Raw genomic sequence first — 17,742 nt, forward strand, 5'->3', positions numbered from 1 at the left:
ATCCAAGAGCTCCATGTCTCACAAAGGACCGTTGATCAATGATGCTAAGTACTACTCCAATACGTTTGAAAAATTACTGTACTCTCATGTAACAAGAGATTGTAATAACGTCTCTCATAGTTTGGCCAAACATGCACTTAACATTCAAAACTTTTTAGTGGGGATGGAGGAAGCTCCACCACAAGTTTTTCATGTACTTCAAGATGATTTAGCAAGTTTTTCATGTACTTTAGGCTGGTTTAGCAAGCTCCACCACAACCTATTTGTTTTGTGGACTTTTGGGTTTCCTATTTGTTGGGAAATTTAGACCCCGATTGATAGAATTAACAAGTTTTAAACCTAAGTTGTTAATTAGATTTATTATGAATAAAACTTGTTAAAACAAAAAAACATCAATATCATGTTAAAATCATGCAGCAAAAAAATAAATAAGACAAGATATGATGACCCAGGAAAACCAATGAAACAAACTAGTTTCACAGTAAAAAACCTGGGGGGAAACCTTCCCGAAAAATAATTCACTATAGTAAAGAGAAGTTTCAAATCTAGTACAAAACCTTTGTCTCTAGACTCTACAATCCCTGTAGATGAACTCAAAGTAGAAACCTTCTACCGCTTCAGAACCTTTAAACTCTTCAATATATGAACGTCACCATTTTTGCACAAATTTCAGTACGTGACTAACCAATGATGCATGGCTCCCAGTACGTGATTAACACACCAACTAGAATAAGATGTTGGATGCAAAGTTCTTCACTTCATCAACAATAAAGATCAAGAAGAACTTGGTTACAAAACCCTAAGGCACAAAAATACAGTAACTTCTTTCAGAGAGAATAAGACATCGGTCACCTTTTGCATATGTTCTTCTTGTATTCTCTTATGTGACGGCCTTTGAAAATAAGTTTTATATATGTCTAAGGTTGTGAGAAAAGAAACCCTACATATACAAGTCAGCATGGGCCGAAAATCAGATCTGGAAATCTAAATTTCGTAATTCTCGATCGATAAAGGAGGTGTCGGGCAGGTGTTGAGGGGACAGAAATTTGCTCAATCGATCGACCTAGCTATTGAGAGGTGTCAAGATTGCGATAAGAAGAAATTGAAGAGCTCGACAGATAAGCCAGGTGTTGAGCAGCTATCGAGCTTTAAAATTTTGCACTTTCTCACTTGATTCTTGGACAGACTTGCATGAGTTTAACACTTAAACTTGAAACAAGGTTTCTTGAAGTATTAAACACATCTTAGATCTACCCAAATACAAGCAAAATGCGCTTTGTCAAAGGATTAACCAATTACATAAAATAGTGACATATGTTTCTAACAAGTGAATCACATATATCCTAACACTACTGTGGGTGGTCCTATACTCAGCAGCCTGAGTACAATCCTGTTACTCAAACCCTTCTCTCTACCTCACAGAGTCACTTTTTCTCTCAAAGTAACTGCTCTTTTCTCTCAATGTTCTCTCCAAAATTGCCAACCTCCTCCTTCCTCATTCTCATCTCCTATTTATAGCTCAAGATTAGTGGAGGGGTTATGATTATTCTTGGCTATTAGTGAGTATGGAGATCCAATTCCATTACCTTTAATTGGATGTTTAGTTGGGAGTGGGAGTGGGATTAATGGCTTTGGAACTGGTTCCCACCTCAAGAGGGACGTTCGGCAGCGATATTCCCCAGGGCAATACCGGGCAGCTGAGACATAGTATCCCCGAGCAATCACGTTCTCGGCTAGGATGTGCTAGCTGGACAAGTCTCTGGCTATGAACCGTGAAGTGTACAGTTCAAGATCGCATGCCCAGCGGGCCTTAGGTCAAGCACAATGGCATGGATCCCGAACCCATGGCCTTAGCAGGCTAAGGGGCCAGCTTAGGACAAAGGGGTCGGAACCATGGGCCACACTGTAGGATTGAAGTTTGTGGCCCAAGTGGGCCTGAGGGCCCTTTTGCCATACATATACTCGCACATAATCCTTCTTTCTATATATGTGATAGGAGGTAGGATAGAAAACTTCTTCTTTTTTTCTTTTTTCTTTTTGCATTGTTAGGATTTGAGTTTGTAGTGTTGGCAAACCATAACAAAAAATAAGTCTCGTTGAGTTAGAATGTGCACTTTCAAGTCCAAGACAAAGAATTAAGTTTAGAATAAAGAAAGATGAAATATGCCATGTTTGATTGATGTTCGATTCCTCTCGATCGATCAAGAGTAGCAAATCAGCAAAAATCAGTAAATATAAAAAAGCTCATAACTTGTCCATTTCAAGCCCAAATCATGATCTATTTGTTACAATATTTATAGGACATTATAAGCTAACCCTAGATGGGGTTTTTAGAGAGAGAGAAGAGTGCTTCTTATGCCTCCTATTGTAGATCTAAGGTTTTTGTACTCAAAACTCTCTCAAATCTTGTACCGGCAATATTCTTAAAAGAAACTCAAGATCTAGTGTTGTAAAAGTTGCTGCCACATTCTAGTCAACAAGGGTGCTAGAGATCTAAACTTTCAAGGATGGTGTTGGAGTCATAGACTTGAGGTCTATGTGATTCAAAGCATTAGTATCAAGTGTATTGAAAAGTAAAGTGTGATCTGGAGGTTTATGTAGGTCCACATCAAAGAAGTTTGAGGGTTTCAAAATTAGGTTTGATAATCATAGTTAAGTTTATTACGAATTCAATATTTTTTATTGTAAACTTCTATTTGATATAGTAGATTATTCTTCTTGGAATATTTCCCCCCAGGTTTTTTTTACCTCGAAATTGATTTGTTTCATTGGTTTTCCTAAGTCATCATATTTGTGTCTTATTTACTTTTTCACTGCATTATATAAATGATGAATGTTTAACCTAATACCTACGTAATTGACTTAAGTATCAACTTGGTAATAATTAGGTTAAATTAACACGGTGTGTTTAAGAGTCTAAAAACTAACATGTATAATACTAAGGTTTTGTTGCAATTCAAACCATTTAATATATTAACCATTTTTTATACATCAGAGTTGTAGGGCTTTTAGGCCCAAGAGTTCATTATCTACTTGTATATTGGGCCTGTGGCCCAAGCCAAGGACAAGAATCTATTTGAGGAAGAGAAGTCTTTGTCAAAAGATAATGTGTTGATGAATAAAAATGTGAGTTTTGGTCATAATGACTCAATAGAGTGGGCCAAGGATGAATACATCCTCGGCTAGACAAAGTCGAGGTCTTAAGAGATGGCCTACCAATAAGGGTGACGATCCGGAAAATTCAATTGGAGCGAATAAGCAATGCAGAGACATCAGATAGGGAGGAGTCCTAAAATATCTTCGGAGAAAGCTGCTGCCTCCGCATTAAATGCACTGTAACTAACTCTCTGGCTGCATTAATGTGCAAGTGATGCCTGAACAGTGGATTTCAGCTTTACAGCTACTACATAAGGACTTATAGGGAGTGCTGATGGAACAAGTATCCACACCGACCGTCTGGCATGCACGTGGAAGGTGGAGATAAAAAGAAAAGACAGTATAAAAGAAGAAAGGGTGAGTGAGAAGAGGAGATCGGAAAAATCAAGAAAGAAACACTATAGCAATCTAGAGTCAAGCTTGTAACCTTGCCTAAGAGTATTAAATAAGAACTAGTATACTTGGACTTCGCCGATGATGTTTTTTCTTCAGTTTACACTTCTATATTTTTATTCTTTTGTCATCCAACCTACCTGACTTGTTATTTAGTTAACTAAAACCCAGTTTTCTAACTCATTCTCTACAAATTCATTGTTTTGGGCTTTTTAGGCCTAAGTCCATTCATACCTTGGGCTAGGATTTCAAATTTGATCCTTACAAGAGTCATATAACTAATTAAACCTTTTGTTAATATATGCAATATAAATTTTCATATATATGAAAATAATGAAGTTACTACTAATTTTACAAAAAAAAAAAAAAACTTATAAAATAGTTTTTTTTTTTTTTTTAAAAAAAACTTATAAAGTATATTGTGACAACCAATGTGATTGGTGTTATATCAATAACTTAATATAAATTCTTAATTATTTTTGTTTTGTATTCAAAAATTGACACATTCATTTTTAAGACTTACGTAGTAAAATTTTTAATATTCGTTATGTCATTTAATCTAAATAAAGATATAAATCACGTACGTAAAAATTGAAATTTATCTACAATCTAAATAAAGATATAAATAAGGGAAAAATTGAAATTTATCTGCCATGCATGCTTTATATAGATTTGTTTCAACAGTTTAAATCTAAGAATAATAAAAAACTATTATATATATATATATATATTTTTTTTTTTTTTTTAAGTGTGGCTCCATCAACTTTAATAGGTTGACACTCTATCATAATATATAAATCAGTATATATATGATTTTTGTTGATGTCGATAAATTCCATAGTTACACTTTCTCATAAAGGAGTGGAAAACTCTTTGTGACCATCTCTTCTTCAGTTGCACTTTCTCATAAAGGATCTGAATGACTCTTTGTGACAATCTCTTCTTCAATATTGCACTTCCTCAAAAAGTATCTGAAAGACTCTGTGATAAATGCAATCTTCCAAGAGTGAGAAGGACGTGGGAATTTAAGGTGCTGTTTGGTTCATATTGAATGTATATTCATTTTCAACTTTTTATTTTTTTGTACTTATTTTCTACTTCTCAAATTTTGTACTTATTTTCTGTTTCTAACTCATTTTATGCTTGGCACAAATTTTCTTGTCTTCTTTTTTTTTTTCTTTTTTCTTTTTTCCACTTTTCAAGTAAAAAATCAACACAAACTTTGAATTTTTTTTTTTTTTTAAATATTACAAAAGTGCTACTATATTCATTTTCAGTTAAAAAGAAAAAGACAAGAAGGTGTATTCATTTTAGTGAAAATGAAAAACACACAAACTTTGCATATTTTTCTTTCTTAATATATACTTATAAAAAAATAAAAATAAAAATCCATAGTTACAATAGGTGTGCATCCATCAATTTTAGAGTTTACTCCAGAGAATTAAAAATAAAAAGAAGAAAATTAAGAAAGAAGGAACTCTATTAGAGCATCACTCCATCATAGTTTTTATTATTGTACATAAAAATGGTGTGGCTGAGGCACTTTAATAGGATGCCACTCTATCACATATATATAATTTTGTTTTTGGTTGGATGTAAAGAATTTTGAGGTGATCATCTCCCAACCAGATACCATCGTTTTGGGATGTCATGTTAGTCATCGGAATCTTTTGACGAATCAGATATTATCTTCTGGATCAATCGGCTAGTCTCTTCCTCGGACATAAGGTCAGCTTTGCTCTGCCTCTGAGATTGAGCATAGGTCTCAAAGAATTCCTTGTTTTCTTTCTCCAGTTCATTCCACACTGCAATTAAATTTATGCATGGCTTAACGTTATCATTGTTCTCGTACAATAATCCTCCCTTTCTGTGTGTGAAACTATTTTTTTTCTTAAAGTGTGTTTCGAAAATCTCTTCCCTCTTGTATTTTTTGGAAAAAAAAAAAAAAATTGGACATAAATTTCTATAATGGCCCCCCTAAATTTTTACTAAAGGTCCGTTTAAGAATAACTTATTTAGCTAAATTTGAAAATTTTTTACTAAAATTACTGTAAGTAAAGTTAAAAATTAGCTGAAATAATAATATGACGTATAAATAGTACCAAAAAATGCAATGAAACCTATAAATAATACCAAAAATAAGCTAAATAGTAAAAGAAGCTGTCTAATATAAACTTATCTCAAATGCAACCTAAAGACACATAATATACTTGATTAGTGAATTTTTCATTCTTTAAAATTACTCTTTTGTCATATATAGCTCATTAAATTAAAGTATATTTAATGTACATCACATGTAATATAATTATATTTTATTTTTATTAAATTGAATTGTATTTTTTAGACATATCAAGACTTAATATTTTTTTGGTTGCAAAGACATAAACACTTATTTGATGTAAATATTTTTGTTCACATAAAAAAATATCATATGTTAAATCAAAATTACAAACATTTTATGTATAAGCTATAAATAAATATAAATGTGCGTGTGCGTACGTACGTGTGTGATATTCTTTAGATTTAATTTAATTTTTTTTTAATATTTAGCTTGGCCTCCTAAAAACTTTTCAAGCTCCACCACTATCTATTAGTACATAAATAGTCTGTAACAAACAAACTAAGTTATCCTGGTCTATTTATGAGATAATACGCTTAATCAAACCAAAGCCACAGGCCATTTTACAAAAGATAAAGCTAAAGCCACATGCTATTTTACAAATTACTGATAAATTAGATGATTATCGGTAAATAAAAATGTAATATTAATAGTAGACTAAACTCAAATGAAAATTAATAAAAATTTGTTACATCAATAGTTTGTAAGATAGTTTATGCTTATATATATAGCATTATTCTTTATATTACCAAGCCAGAGGAAAGTGCTATATATCTACGGGTATAGTGCATCCTGTTTGAGAATCTTGTCAAAGTTTCAAGCCATCCTCAAGCATTTATTACTCAACTAATAAGGTTTTTCCTTTTGCAGATCTCTCTCTTTTGTGTGTATGTGTCTATGTGTAAGCTTGCATGTGTTCTTTGCGAGCTTGCGATGACCATACGTCTTCTATACGAGCAAGAAATCATTAAGAGAGAGTTAAGGGAAACAAACCAGTGGAGGTGATGACAGGGTCGATATTTGCATGTTTTGAAAGGGCTTCCATGCACTCTTCTTTAGTCATGTGGAAAGTCAGGCAAGTCTCTATCAGGTGATGTACCTATATATAAAAAGTAGCTCCGATCATTAACCAAATGCAAAAACAAAACTAAATTAACATACGTATGAGAGAGGCAGAGAAGAGTCCCCCAATGATATCCTATAACATGTACGTACGTACGTAGTTCCATGTGTATATATATGTATCTTAGTAAGAAAAGAAAAAACAAGCTCTATCGATCTCAGTACTTACCAGGTGTATGTATGAGGCAGAAGAGTCTCCCATGTAGCGAGTGAGAGAATTATTCGTGCAAGAAGATGAGTATTTCAGCTGATGTGCAGAACTGTATATCTGGTACTATGACAAGGTGGAAGGGTTCACAGGAATCAGTAGAGTGGAGCTAGGTATCACATGTGGGAGCTAGGATAGATAATAACTGGTTGTAATGAGCTTAGAGAGATGATTTTTTTTTTTTTTTTGTTTCGTACGATGTTATTTGGCAGCGTTCCTTGACACATGTTACCCGTCCAGAAATTCTCCAATCAAACAAAGCCAAACCCCACGTTTGGTCGGTTCAAAGTGACGACCCAATGGCAACGACATCTCTATGGTAATGTCTCATGTCTATATAGTTTAACGATCCGGTTAATATATGTTTTGAAGGTATACATTAATTATTTATTTTAAGAAAGTTTTTACAAAAAATTAAAAAAGTCATTAAAACAGTTAATCACTTTTTATTATTATATGCCCTTAAGATATATGTTAGTAAAACCCATAGTTTAATTAACTCCCTCTCACTCTCGCCTCTCTCCCACAATTTACCTATCTAATATTAAATAATAATTAAAAAAAAAAAGTTCTCATTAAAGTAACTTAACTATGGACAAAGTTTAGCTATAATTGGTTGTAGTTTTAGGTTATAACATTATTTAATATCTTTTTATTAGAGATAAATTTTAACAAAACCACCATTGAATTACGAATGCGTTTGGATTGGGATGAAAACTTCATTGTTTGCGTTTTGTTTGGTTTTTTTTTTTTTTCTTCACGCGTTTTTGAGCGTTTTGAGTGTTGCGGCTACTGTTCATGCACTGTTTAATGAACAGTAGCCGCAAACTTTGACTTTTCAAATTTTTTTGACCAATCACAGCACATCGTGTACTGTTCACGGACCTACAAATTTCACTTTTCAGCAACTTTTTCATTAAAAATGGGTCCCACGATACTATTCACACATTTAAAAATTATTTCACTACAGTGTTTTTCAGTTTTCAGTTTCAATTTTCAATTTTTAGTTGTATCTAAACGGACCCTACATCTTCTTTTTATATCCTCCATACTTGCAAAATTTTAGAAAATTAAATATTAATAGCTATGTCATCAATAAATTATTTAAATTGAAAGTTTTTATAGTTTAAAATTATGCATTAAATATAAGTTTATAGATGATATAATAAATAATATCCAATTGACACAAAATTTGACATGTGTATTAAAAGCGTAAAGAACATGCAATTCAACAATTAGATTTTCAAAATATGTAATAATATTTATTTTATTGAATAAGGTTATACCCTTAGACTACAACCAATTTTATAACTAAACTTTATCATTTAACTATTAATTTAAAAAATTTCACGTGTTAATTAAATAAAAATTATTTGTCACATGTTAAATGTTTTTATTTACTCTTCACTAATCACAGCTTGACCATATCTCTTATTATTTTCATATAGAGTGATAAAAAAGAATAAATTGAAAAAAAAATCATATGAATGATATATTGCAATTTGTAGAATATAAAAGAGCATACACATGTAAGTGACATCTCGTGAAAGATTTATGGTCCATTTTGATTGTGGGGGGAGTGGAGTAGAATTCGCCAAAAATTTGGCTAATTTCCTACTAATTATACTTTAGTCCCCTCCATTCTCCCTCAATCCAAAGGGACACTTAAACATTTGGGTTAATTAATGTAACAGCTCCAATTCTCCAACTGTAAAGGATTAGTGGGAGAAGTAATCCTAAAGTCCCATATCGATTGAAGAAGTACATGAGGATGTACTTATAAAGAGTGTTTTACCTTCAATGTGCAAAGATCTTTTCTCCACGTCTTTATAATTCTAAAAAAAAATTCAACGAAGTTTTCTTTTTTGAAATTAGTTACTCTGAAATTTCAAATTTTCAAAGAAAGCATTACAAAAATTAATTTTGTGAAAATTGAGCCTTTACCAATGATTTTGACATATGATGGCACAAAGATTAATATATAGGTTTAAGAACAAGGTGTAACTCTCATATAGATAGAGAAATTTGGGCTTTACTGAATTTTGAGAGTTGTGTGTTGTCGTTAGAATCTTTCTCATTAACAAAGCCTTTTGCCTTTGTATTGATTTGCAAAATCTTGTTCAATTCTATCCACGCTTGATTTTGTTTGAATTTTCTTGGAAGAAGAAGTAGCTAGCGGTTCACCAGCCAATACATCTAGGAGTCCCACCAAATCATTAAACCTAGTGGTTGTTGCTCTTTAATTGGTGATTCACTAGCCAATAGATCGATAAAGAATCTCTCCAACTTATTGTTATGAGTCAAGTGTTGGATAAATTATTTAACTTTAGTTTAGTGATAGAATAAATCTTCCTAGATAGGTTAGTATTGTTATTTATTTGTATTTAATTTAATTCCTATGTTTTAGAATAGGATTACTTCCTATGTTTTAGGATTTATTGATGAGTTTATCTCATCATTGGTTATTTATGTACATAAAATGCATAAATGAGAATTAAGCAAAAAATTAACAAAAAGTGTTTATTTCCTCTCTCAAGTTCAAGAGATTGGTGTTTCTCAGAAAAAAAAAAAAAAAAAAAAAAAAAAAAAAAAAAAAAAAAAATTCAAAAGATTGGTCATCTCAAATTGACTACACTATCAATTTATTTCTGAGTTTACAACATTTGATATCAAAGCCATCATATCCAACTAGTTATAAAATAAAATAAAAAACTTTGCTACCTTTCTCATTCCAGCAAACCACAGAAAATCCACCCTCTAAATGGTACCAAAAGACTATCGCCTTCCTCATAAACCCCCCCCCCCCCACCCCCCCCTTCCAAAAAAAAATTGCCGCGTCATGTTTGGGTATCCATTAGCAGTAGTAGATCGATTGGGCATCCAAATTGAATCCTTGCTATCTGTCAAAAGAACAACCAACGACTTTGAAGGCAGTACTTTACAAATTCAAGCCAATACTATGGACTCACCAAAATTTTTAATAGAAGTATCGATGCCAACAACAAATGGTGCTTCGGCCTTAGTTCAACAAGAAACTGCTAAGGAGCATGACCAAGAGAATTAGATTCTACAAGAAAGTGATTCATTAGATGGTGCACATGCTAAAAAGTTTGAGTTTGATGATTGTTTTTATGATCAGTGATTCACCGGCCTCTACATCAAGGGACCCCACCTTATTCTCAAACCTGATGGCTCGGTTTATTGGCTCTCCTACATCTTGCATTCAAATTATGGGGGGTCCTGAGCAAATTTTTTTTTTTTTTTTTTTTTTTTTACAAAAAGTGAGAAAAGGAGAATTTGAATCTATATTCTTCTCATTGAGACATTTGGGCGATACCAAATTAGGAGTTTTTTCAAATATCTCCCTTGCACTCTTGATTTGAACGTTTAAGCCACACAATTTTATATTTGGGGCAAAGCAAACTTTCGTTTACAATTTCTTTCATTGCCTAATGGATGGTTTTTGTCATGGCCCTAGGCCTAGGCCACTTAGGCCACCGCCTAGGGCTCCCTACTAGAGGAAGGCCCCAAATTTTGGGAGAGCAATTGATATATTTAAAAAAAATGGAGATATAGAAAAAAAAAATAGTTTTATATTTTTCCTCTACTTTTAAGAAGTCCCAACAAATTGAGTAATACTATAAATAATACAACTTTAAATACATGGGTCTTACAAATAAAGTAATGCTACAATTAGAAACTATTTTACAACATTTTTACAAATTGTTGTTATAGCCAACTTCTTACTGGTTCTCATCTAGACCCACCGATAACATCACTTTTTTATTTATTTATAATCATTTACCACATCATTAGTTTGTAAAAGGTTTTGTAAAAGAATTTGTATCTCTAACATTTTCCCTTACAAATATATGTTTCACTAATCACAAGAAATAATTCAAATAGGAAAATGTTAGATACATTATTTTTTTGAGAGATATTTACAACATGCTGCTAATCTCACACGAACCCTTTCCCCCTTGAACTCTCAAGCACTTTGTGCATGGAGAGGTGTCAATTCAGCTACAAGGTCTTTGGCATGTTAGAAATATTATTAATTTTACTTGAAAACTTCACAAATTGATGTGACAATTAATATGATATGTGGACATCAATAACCTATTAAATGCATTTTTAAATTATTTTTGTGATTAGTGATACATCTTTGTAAGTTTCATGTTATAAAATTTATAATATCCCTAACATCATTCATTCAAATGCTTATTTATTATCTTCTTGAGATGTCATTAATCGCATTCATTTCTACATTGTTTGAAAGTTTTTTTAGTATTTTTTTTTTTTTGAGAGAGAGTTTTTTTAGTAAATTTGTTATAGTTTTAGCATTCCCCCCCCCCCCAAAAAAAGCATATTACAAAATGAAAGGAATAGATTTTTATTATAAAAAAAATTATGATATTAAATACTAGTTAAATATTATTTAAGTAATAACAAAAATACCCCCATTTAATTATATCGTCTTAAGCCTCCAAATTTGTTAAGCCGCCTTGCATGTCATTACTATTATTCCAACACGGATCAGTTTCACACCAAGAAAAGCCTGACTTTGAAGAAGGAACCTATGTCTGTATAATTTGAACTGGATGATCTCTTTAATTACTTGGGTAATTAATTGTGTTGCCCAATGTTTTGAAGGTAAGCAATTTCCACAATTCTTGGATGAAGACCCAAGTTGACGGAGAGGATGCATGCACCAGTGTGCGACAAGGCTTCAATAATGTAGGGCATCTTAATGATTTTGTATCATATGGGCCTACCCAGAATGGTTGGTGATGGTTTAAGTTGCGTGTATTAGTTTGATAGTTATTATTGATGTAGAGATCAGATTCTGGTTGATTTTTCTTTAGCCACGTCTTAAAGAAAATTTCTGGTGCTACAACCTAATGCATAATTTTGCCTACAACTCACCCATACGACGAATTATGGTTGGTGGAGGGGTGTTGATGAGTCCATGTGGAGACACCCCTCCACAAACCACAATTCGCCACATGAACAAATTGTAGGCAAAGTTGTGTACTAATATGTGACAGCAAAACTTCTCCGTCTTAAATGTCTTATATAAAAGTGTATAAGTACCCAAAAGAATTGTCGTATGTTATTAAATTTTATAAAAATAATCAATTTGAGTAGACCTTTTAAAAAATTTGTATAATATATTTGTAATCTTACTCTCATAAACCGTTACTACTATTTTTTAAAAGCTTATTTTGTAAGTTCCTTAAAAGACTCTTTTTTTTTCATGTTTTTTCAAGAGGCAAAATTCCTAAAAGTTTGACAAATAGTATATGTGTAAGTTAATATAAACCTAATAAAATTTTAGGAGGAATGCCAAAAGTCTTGTTAATATTAGTAAATAAAGAAGGTATTAGTAAATATTTATGGTAGTATCCATCCAAAACACATGTAACATCGTTTGAAAATGCAATCAAACATTTCACTTCAAACCCTTTTTGAAAAAGAAAATTGGCTGATATATATATATATATATATATATATATGATCTCTAAGGGAGGTCCCCCCACCCTTCGTTCTCTCCAATGTCCACATTCAAAACTTTCTACAAAAGCTAGAATGAATTAGGGGCTGTTTGGATGGCTTTTTTTCATCACTCAATTTCCGTCACTCATCACTCATCACTTTAAAATACCACACCCGTTTGGCACTATCACTCACTTGCCATCACTTAATATTTTTCACACTATTTGTGGGCCTCATATCTATCACTCGATGCAGCTTTTTTTTTTCCCCAGTACCCAAAAACCCAAACCCAGTGAAAAAAGAAAAAAGAGAAACCCAGATCACCGAACCCAGTGAAAGAAGAAGAAAAAAAAAAAAAAAAAAAAAAAGAAACCCAGAAACTCGAACCCAATGAAAAAAAAAAAAAAAAAAAAAAAAAAAAAGAGAAACCTAGATCACCAAACCCAGTGAAAGAAAGAAGAAAGAAGAAGAAAAAAAAAAAGAAACCCAGAAACCGAATCCAATGAAAGAAGAAAAAAAAAAAAAAAAAAAAAAAAAAAAAAAAAAAAAAAGGAAGAACACTCGAGACCAAACCCAGGAAAAAAAAAAAAAAAAAAAAAGTAGATTGGTCAAAAGGTGTGGTTGAGTTATGACTAGTGGGTCTCCATGTGTGTTTAATTACAAAAATGTCATTAAGTTATGAGTTATGGAAACTAAAAACACCTAAAATATGTTTTTAGTTTCCATAACTCATAATTCAAAAATCAGAAAATTGAGTGATAAAAACAAAAAACTAGAAACAGAGTTATGGTGCTCTCAAACGGACTTCTCGCTATGGATCCCACCATTTTTGAGTTATGAATTATGGAAACAGAGTTATAAGTTATGGAAATTGATGATCCAAACACCCCCTTAGTAATTGAGATCCTTGTCTTCTATCAAGAGGATTTGAGGGACCTTTTATTCTCCAATGATAGGGCGACAGCACAAGTTATTCATCATAGATGATTTGAAGGACCATTTATTCACCAATGATAGGGCGACAGCACAAGCTTATTCTCCAACCATTGGGCAACAGCACAATAAGCTAGCTAGTTTTGCAAAATAAGCTACTGACCCTCCATAAAATCTTGTAATGGAGGGGTTTCCAATCGACAACTTTGTTTTCCTTACTCATGATTTTATAGCAGTGTGTCTAATGTTAACCAATCGTGGCTTTATTTGGACAATAAAGGTAGGCTAAGAAAAATTGGATTTGAAACCGATGACCCAATCCGAACTCAAAGAAAAATACCCGATTTAACTTGGGACTCAGAGTAAAAAACGAGTCAATCCGCAACCAACCTACTTATTTTTGGATTGGGTCAACATGTGACCCAATCCGATCCAAATCGTTTTTAAACTGATCCCCCTCTGCATAATAAATTCAAATGAGACATTACAATATATTCATTCTTAACATTTTAACATACATATTTAGTATTTATGGTGATAATATAGCATATAAAAAAAAATGGTCCACAACATTTAGTTTTTTTTCCTTATTCTTTTATGGTAATGGTGAACTAATAGATTTATTGGATTGTGTAAACATAAGAATTAATGTTTTCTTAAATTGCTGGGTTTTCTTAATAAAGCTTGTCGTTTTTCCCCTAAAAAAAAAAAAAAGAACTTATGTATTATTTAACATTTTATTTTTTATTTTTACTAATTTGTTATATGTTTACTTATCTTTGTTTTGAAAAGAAGAAAAAAATAATATAAATTATATAATCATATTAGCTGTTTTTATTGCTTTATATTTGTCTGCATGTGAAAAAATATGGGTTAACATGTAACCCAATCAACCCAATTCGCTCGCAACCCTTTTAGGACAACCCATTTCTGACTTGAACCCAATATGATTTGTATCCCAATGAACTCAACCCAAACTAGACCTGAACCACTTGATGGGTTTGTTATGTGGATCGAAAATTCACATTTTGTCTTTAGAATCTTAGTTTATATATTATTGGATGGATCTATACAAGCATATCTCATTCACACTTGTGAGTCACAACTTTGATGTGGGGTTTGCTTATTGTCCTCAATCACATTTTTGGCTAATATGAAATACACCAAATACTAGGATATCTTTCATTGAAGTTCATGATAAACAATAAGTCTAAGAACATAACAAATTTCACAACTATTTTCACTATTGTTGAAATGACAGATTATGAGTGATGCACAATAAAAAAGATTTTAATAGTGATCCTATGTAAAAGTATTGAACCAACTACAATCCATCACCTCAACAAATTGCAAAAAAATTTGCATGTAGCATAGTTACATGCAAAACGGTTAACCGTCGACAAAGTAGTTTAGGTTTGTCCATGTCCAATGATGACGAAAATTATTAAAGTTGGATTTGACATCTGATATTCATAAAATTGTGAAAATCCTAAGCCCTCCAGTAAACAAGCATATAATCAAAGAGAGAGAGAGAGTTTAACCAATATATTGACAAATTAATCTATTATTGGATTTCATTTTTTTCTTATATTTTACGTGTTTGCAAAATTTCAAAATGATCAAAGATCAATAACTATGTCACATGTCAAATATTTTTTTTAAATAGGGTTATGTATTTCAAAAGTATACATAAAAGGAAATTTTAGTAAATAATATTCAATTGGCATGAAATTTGGAATGCATGATAAGAACATAGAGAAAATGTAATCCAACAATAGGATTTTCAAAATATTAATTCAATATAGAGTGAGTAAGTGGTGTAATACTACTTAAAAGTTACCCTATGTGTAAATTGATCTTATCTCATATATGCTTTATGTCCCACGTATTTTACTTTTAACTAAAAATTAGAGTCATGTAATTTAATTGGTTGGCACATTCCAAGATTCAAATTTTCTCACTCTCAACTATCGATGTATCAAAAAAGAAAAATAAAATGAGAGAAAATTTTATCCCAAAATAAAGAAACGCTAGAAATTCCACAATAACCAACTAGGACCTCAAAATCATACGACCTTTTCAACTTCACAAGTCACCTTCGAACATTTACTACTTACTATGACCTCAAAATTTGTGTCCTTACTAGGACCTCATAATCTACTATCAAGTACCACCAACATTTGTTGTTCAATGATGTTGTCAACCTTCAAGGACCAGTTGCCAAAGTAATTCTACAGCCACACTTTTTTTTCATAATTATTTTAGGATTTCACTAACGCATGCTCTTAATAAACTATTTTAAGAAATTTATTATGGAAAAATGAAAAAATTATCAACTTTTTTTTATAGTTTTTTCAATTTCCCATAATATGTTTCCAAAAATGAATAATTAAAGTTGTTTGTCACTTTAACGTGTACTCACCCTTTTTTTCCACAATTCACAATATATCATATTAGAATTATGACAAAATTATGGCACGTATGGATGTATCTTTTTTTTTTTCTTTTTCTTTTTTTGGTTCTATATTCGCACTTACCATTTTTTGTTTTGATCAAGTTTAGATCCAAGGGATGGCAATGGGGCGGGGCAAGGCCAAAGGATGGGGTCTTCACCCTTATCCCACATAGTTTTTTCTTGCCCCATTCCCATCCTGCCTAGCATAACGGGAAAAATTTTCTTTCCCCATCCCTGACCCTTGGGGCCCCACGAAGCCTTGCCCCATCTCGTAAAATTCTATTTCTTGTTAATTTGCCTCACAATTATTACATTTTAAAAAATATATATATAAAACATGTTTCATTAATAAAAATATACTTGAAATTACAACTAAATATATCTCATCAAATCAAACTAATTTTTAGCAAAAACTAAATAATATTATGCAAGTGTTTAAAAAAATAATATCACAACAATAGAAAATCTCATAGTATAACACATAACAAAATATAGATAGAGAGCCACATTGGGTAGAATAAAATAAGCTAAATTTATATGTTTGTTCGAATAGTTGGGTTTTAAAGTATGAAAATTTTACAATTATAACCTTTATCAACATGGGGTGGGGGAGCGGAGCGGGGCAAGGTGGGTCTAAAAAGTTTAAACCCATCTCTGCCCTGCCCCGTGGTGCGGGGCTAAAATCTCACCTCATCCTCGCCCCATCACCTCTACGGGGTGGGAAAAACCAGCATAGGGCGAAGCGGGAAGGGGCAAGTCAAGCAGGGCGGGGCAAAACTACCACGGTACTCACGGACATCACTTACAACTATTATCCTAAAACACTATGATTATTACTATCAGTTTAGCTACTTTTTTTTTTTCTAGAATAATTTCAGCTACAATTATTGTACTTTGAATATGATACGTTCAATTTCAATTATCAAGGACCAATTATACTTTCAGTTTCAGTTTTAGCTACCATAATTTTTCAGTGGAGTTTGTAGTGTGATTTGTGTTATAATTTCATTCTCTCTCCTTTTTGTGTTCGGATATTTATTTATATAATTTTTTTTTTAAAAGAGTAGTTGTCTCACATTGCTAGGAGTGTGCATAGATGAGGTTGGGCCAGGTTGATGAGTCTTTTCAACCCAACTCACCATGGTGAGTTAAAAAAATAAATAAATCCAACCTGACCTACATTGATTGAGTTGGACCCATGGATTGGATGGCTGATTATTATTATTATTATTATTATTATTATTATTATTATTATTATTAAATTTAGCATTAGAAAAACACCACCACAAATAAGAGAAAATTTATAACCAAATAATCTTAAGCATAATACCAAACCAACACAAATTATATAAGGAGAACTTAGGGTTTGAATTTTATTTAGGGCTCAGAATAGGAGTAGGAGTGGAGACAAAGAGAGTAACATGAGATAAGAAGGAGTTTGAAATGAGGAAAACTTAGAGTTTGGGTTTTATTTACAAAGAGGGGGGAAAAAGCAAATAACAAAATTGTATAATATATTTTTAAATATATACTAAATATAAGTGGGTTAGGTGGATTTGTGAATCTTATGACCCAAAACCAACCTAACCCACAATAAATAAATAAAATAAAATAAAATAAAAATAAAAAATTCACAACCCGACCCAATTCACCAACTCCTAAAAACCGGTTGGGTTGGATCGGCTCAACTTTGGCAGGTTAGAGGGTTGGCCACACACTCCTACACATTGCTTAAAAAAGTATGTTGTGTGTAGTATAACCTACCACACTAGCACACCCTCCTTTAAAAGCTATCATTGTGGTGTGCTAGCTAGAATCTCATTTTCTCTTCCTTGCATGTATGTGTGTATGTTTTTTTTT

At 32.0% G+C, this 17,742-nt stretch overlaps 1 protein-coding gene across 1 annotated transcript; it reads right to left on the reverse strand.

Annotated features, from left to right (window-relative positions):
- Positions 1-5,202: 5,202 nt before the first annotated feature.
- LOC115955167 lies at positions 5,203-7,009 on the reverse strand. The gene is made up of 3 exons (XM_031073223.1): positions 6,960-7,009; positions 6,662-6,767; positions 5,203-5,354 (listed from the first exon to the last, which is right to left on the reverse strand). The coding sequence occupies exons 1-3, from the start codon at positions 6,990-6,992 to the stop codon at positions 5,203-5,205; spliced, it is 291 nt and encodes a 96-aa protein (XP_030929083.1). The 5' UTR covers positions 6,993-7,009.
- Positions 7,010-17,742: the final 10,733 nt, after the last annotated feature.

Source organism: Quercus lobata, chromosome 8 (assembly GCF_001633185.2).
Source record: "Quercus lobata isolate SW786 chromosome 8, ValleyOak3.0 Primary Assembly, whole genome shotgun sequence".
NCBI classification, from domain to species: domain Eukaryota; kingdom Viridiplantae; phylum Streptophyta; class Magnoliopsida; order Fagales; family Fagaceae; genus Quercus; species Quercus lobata.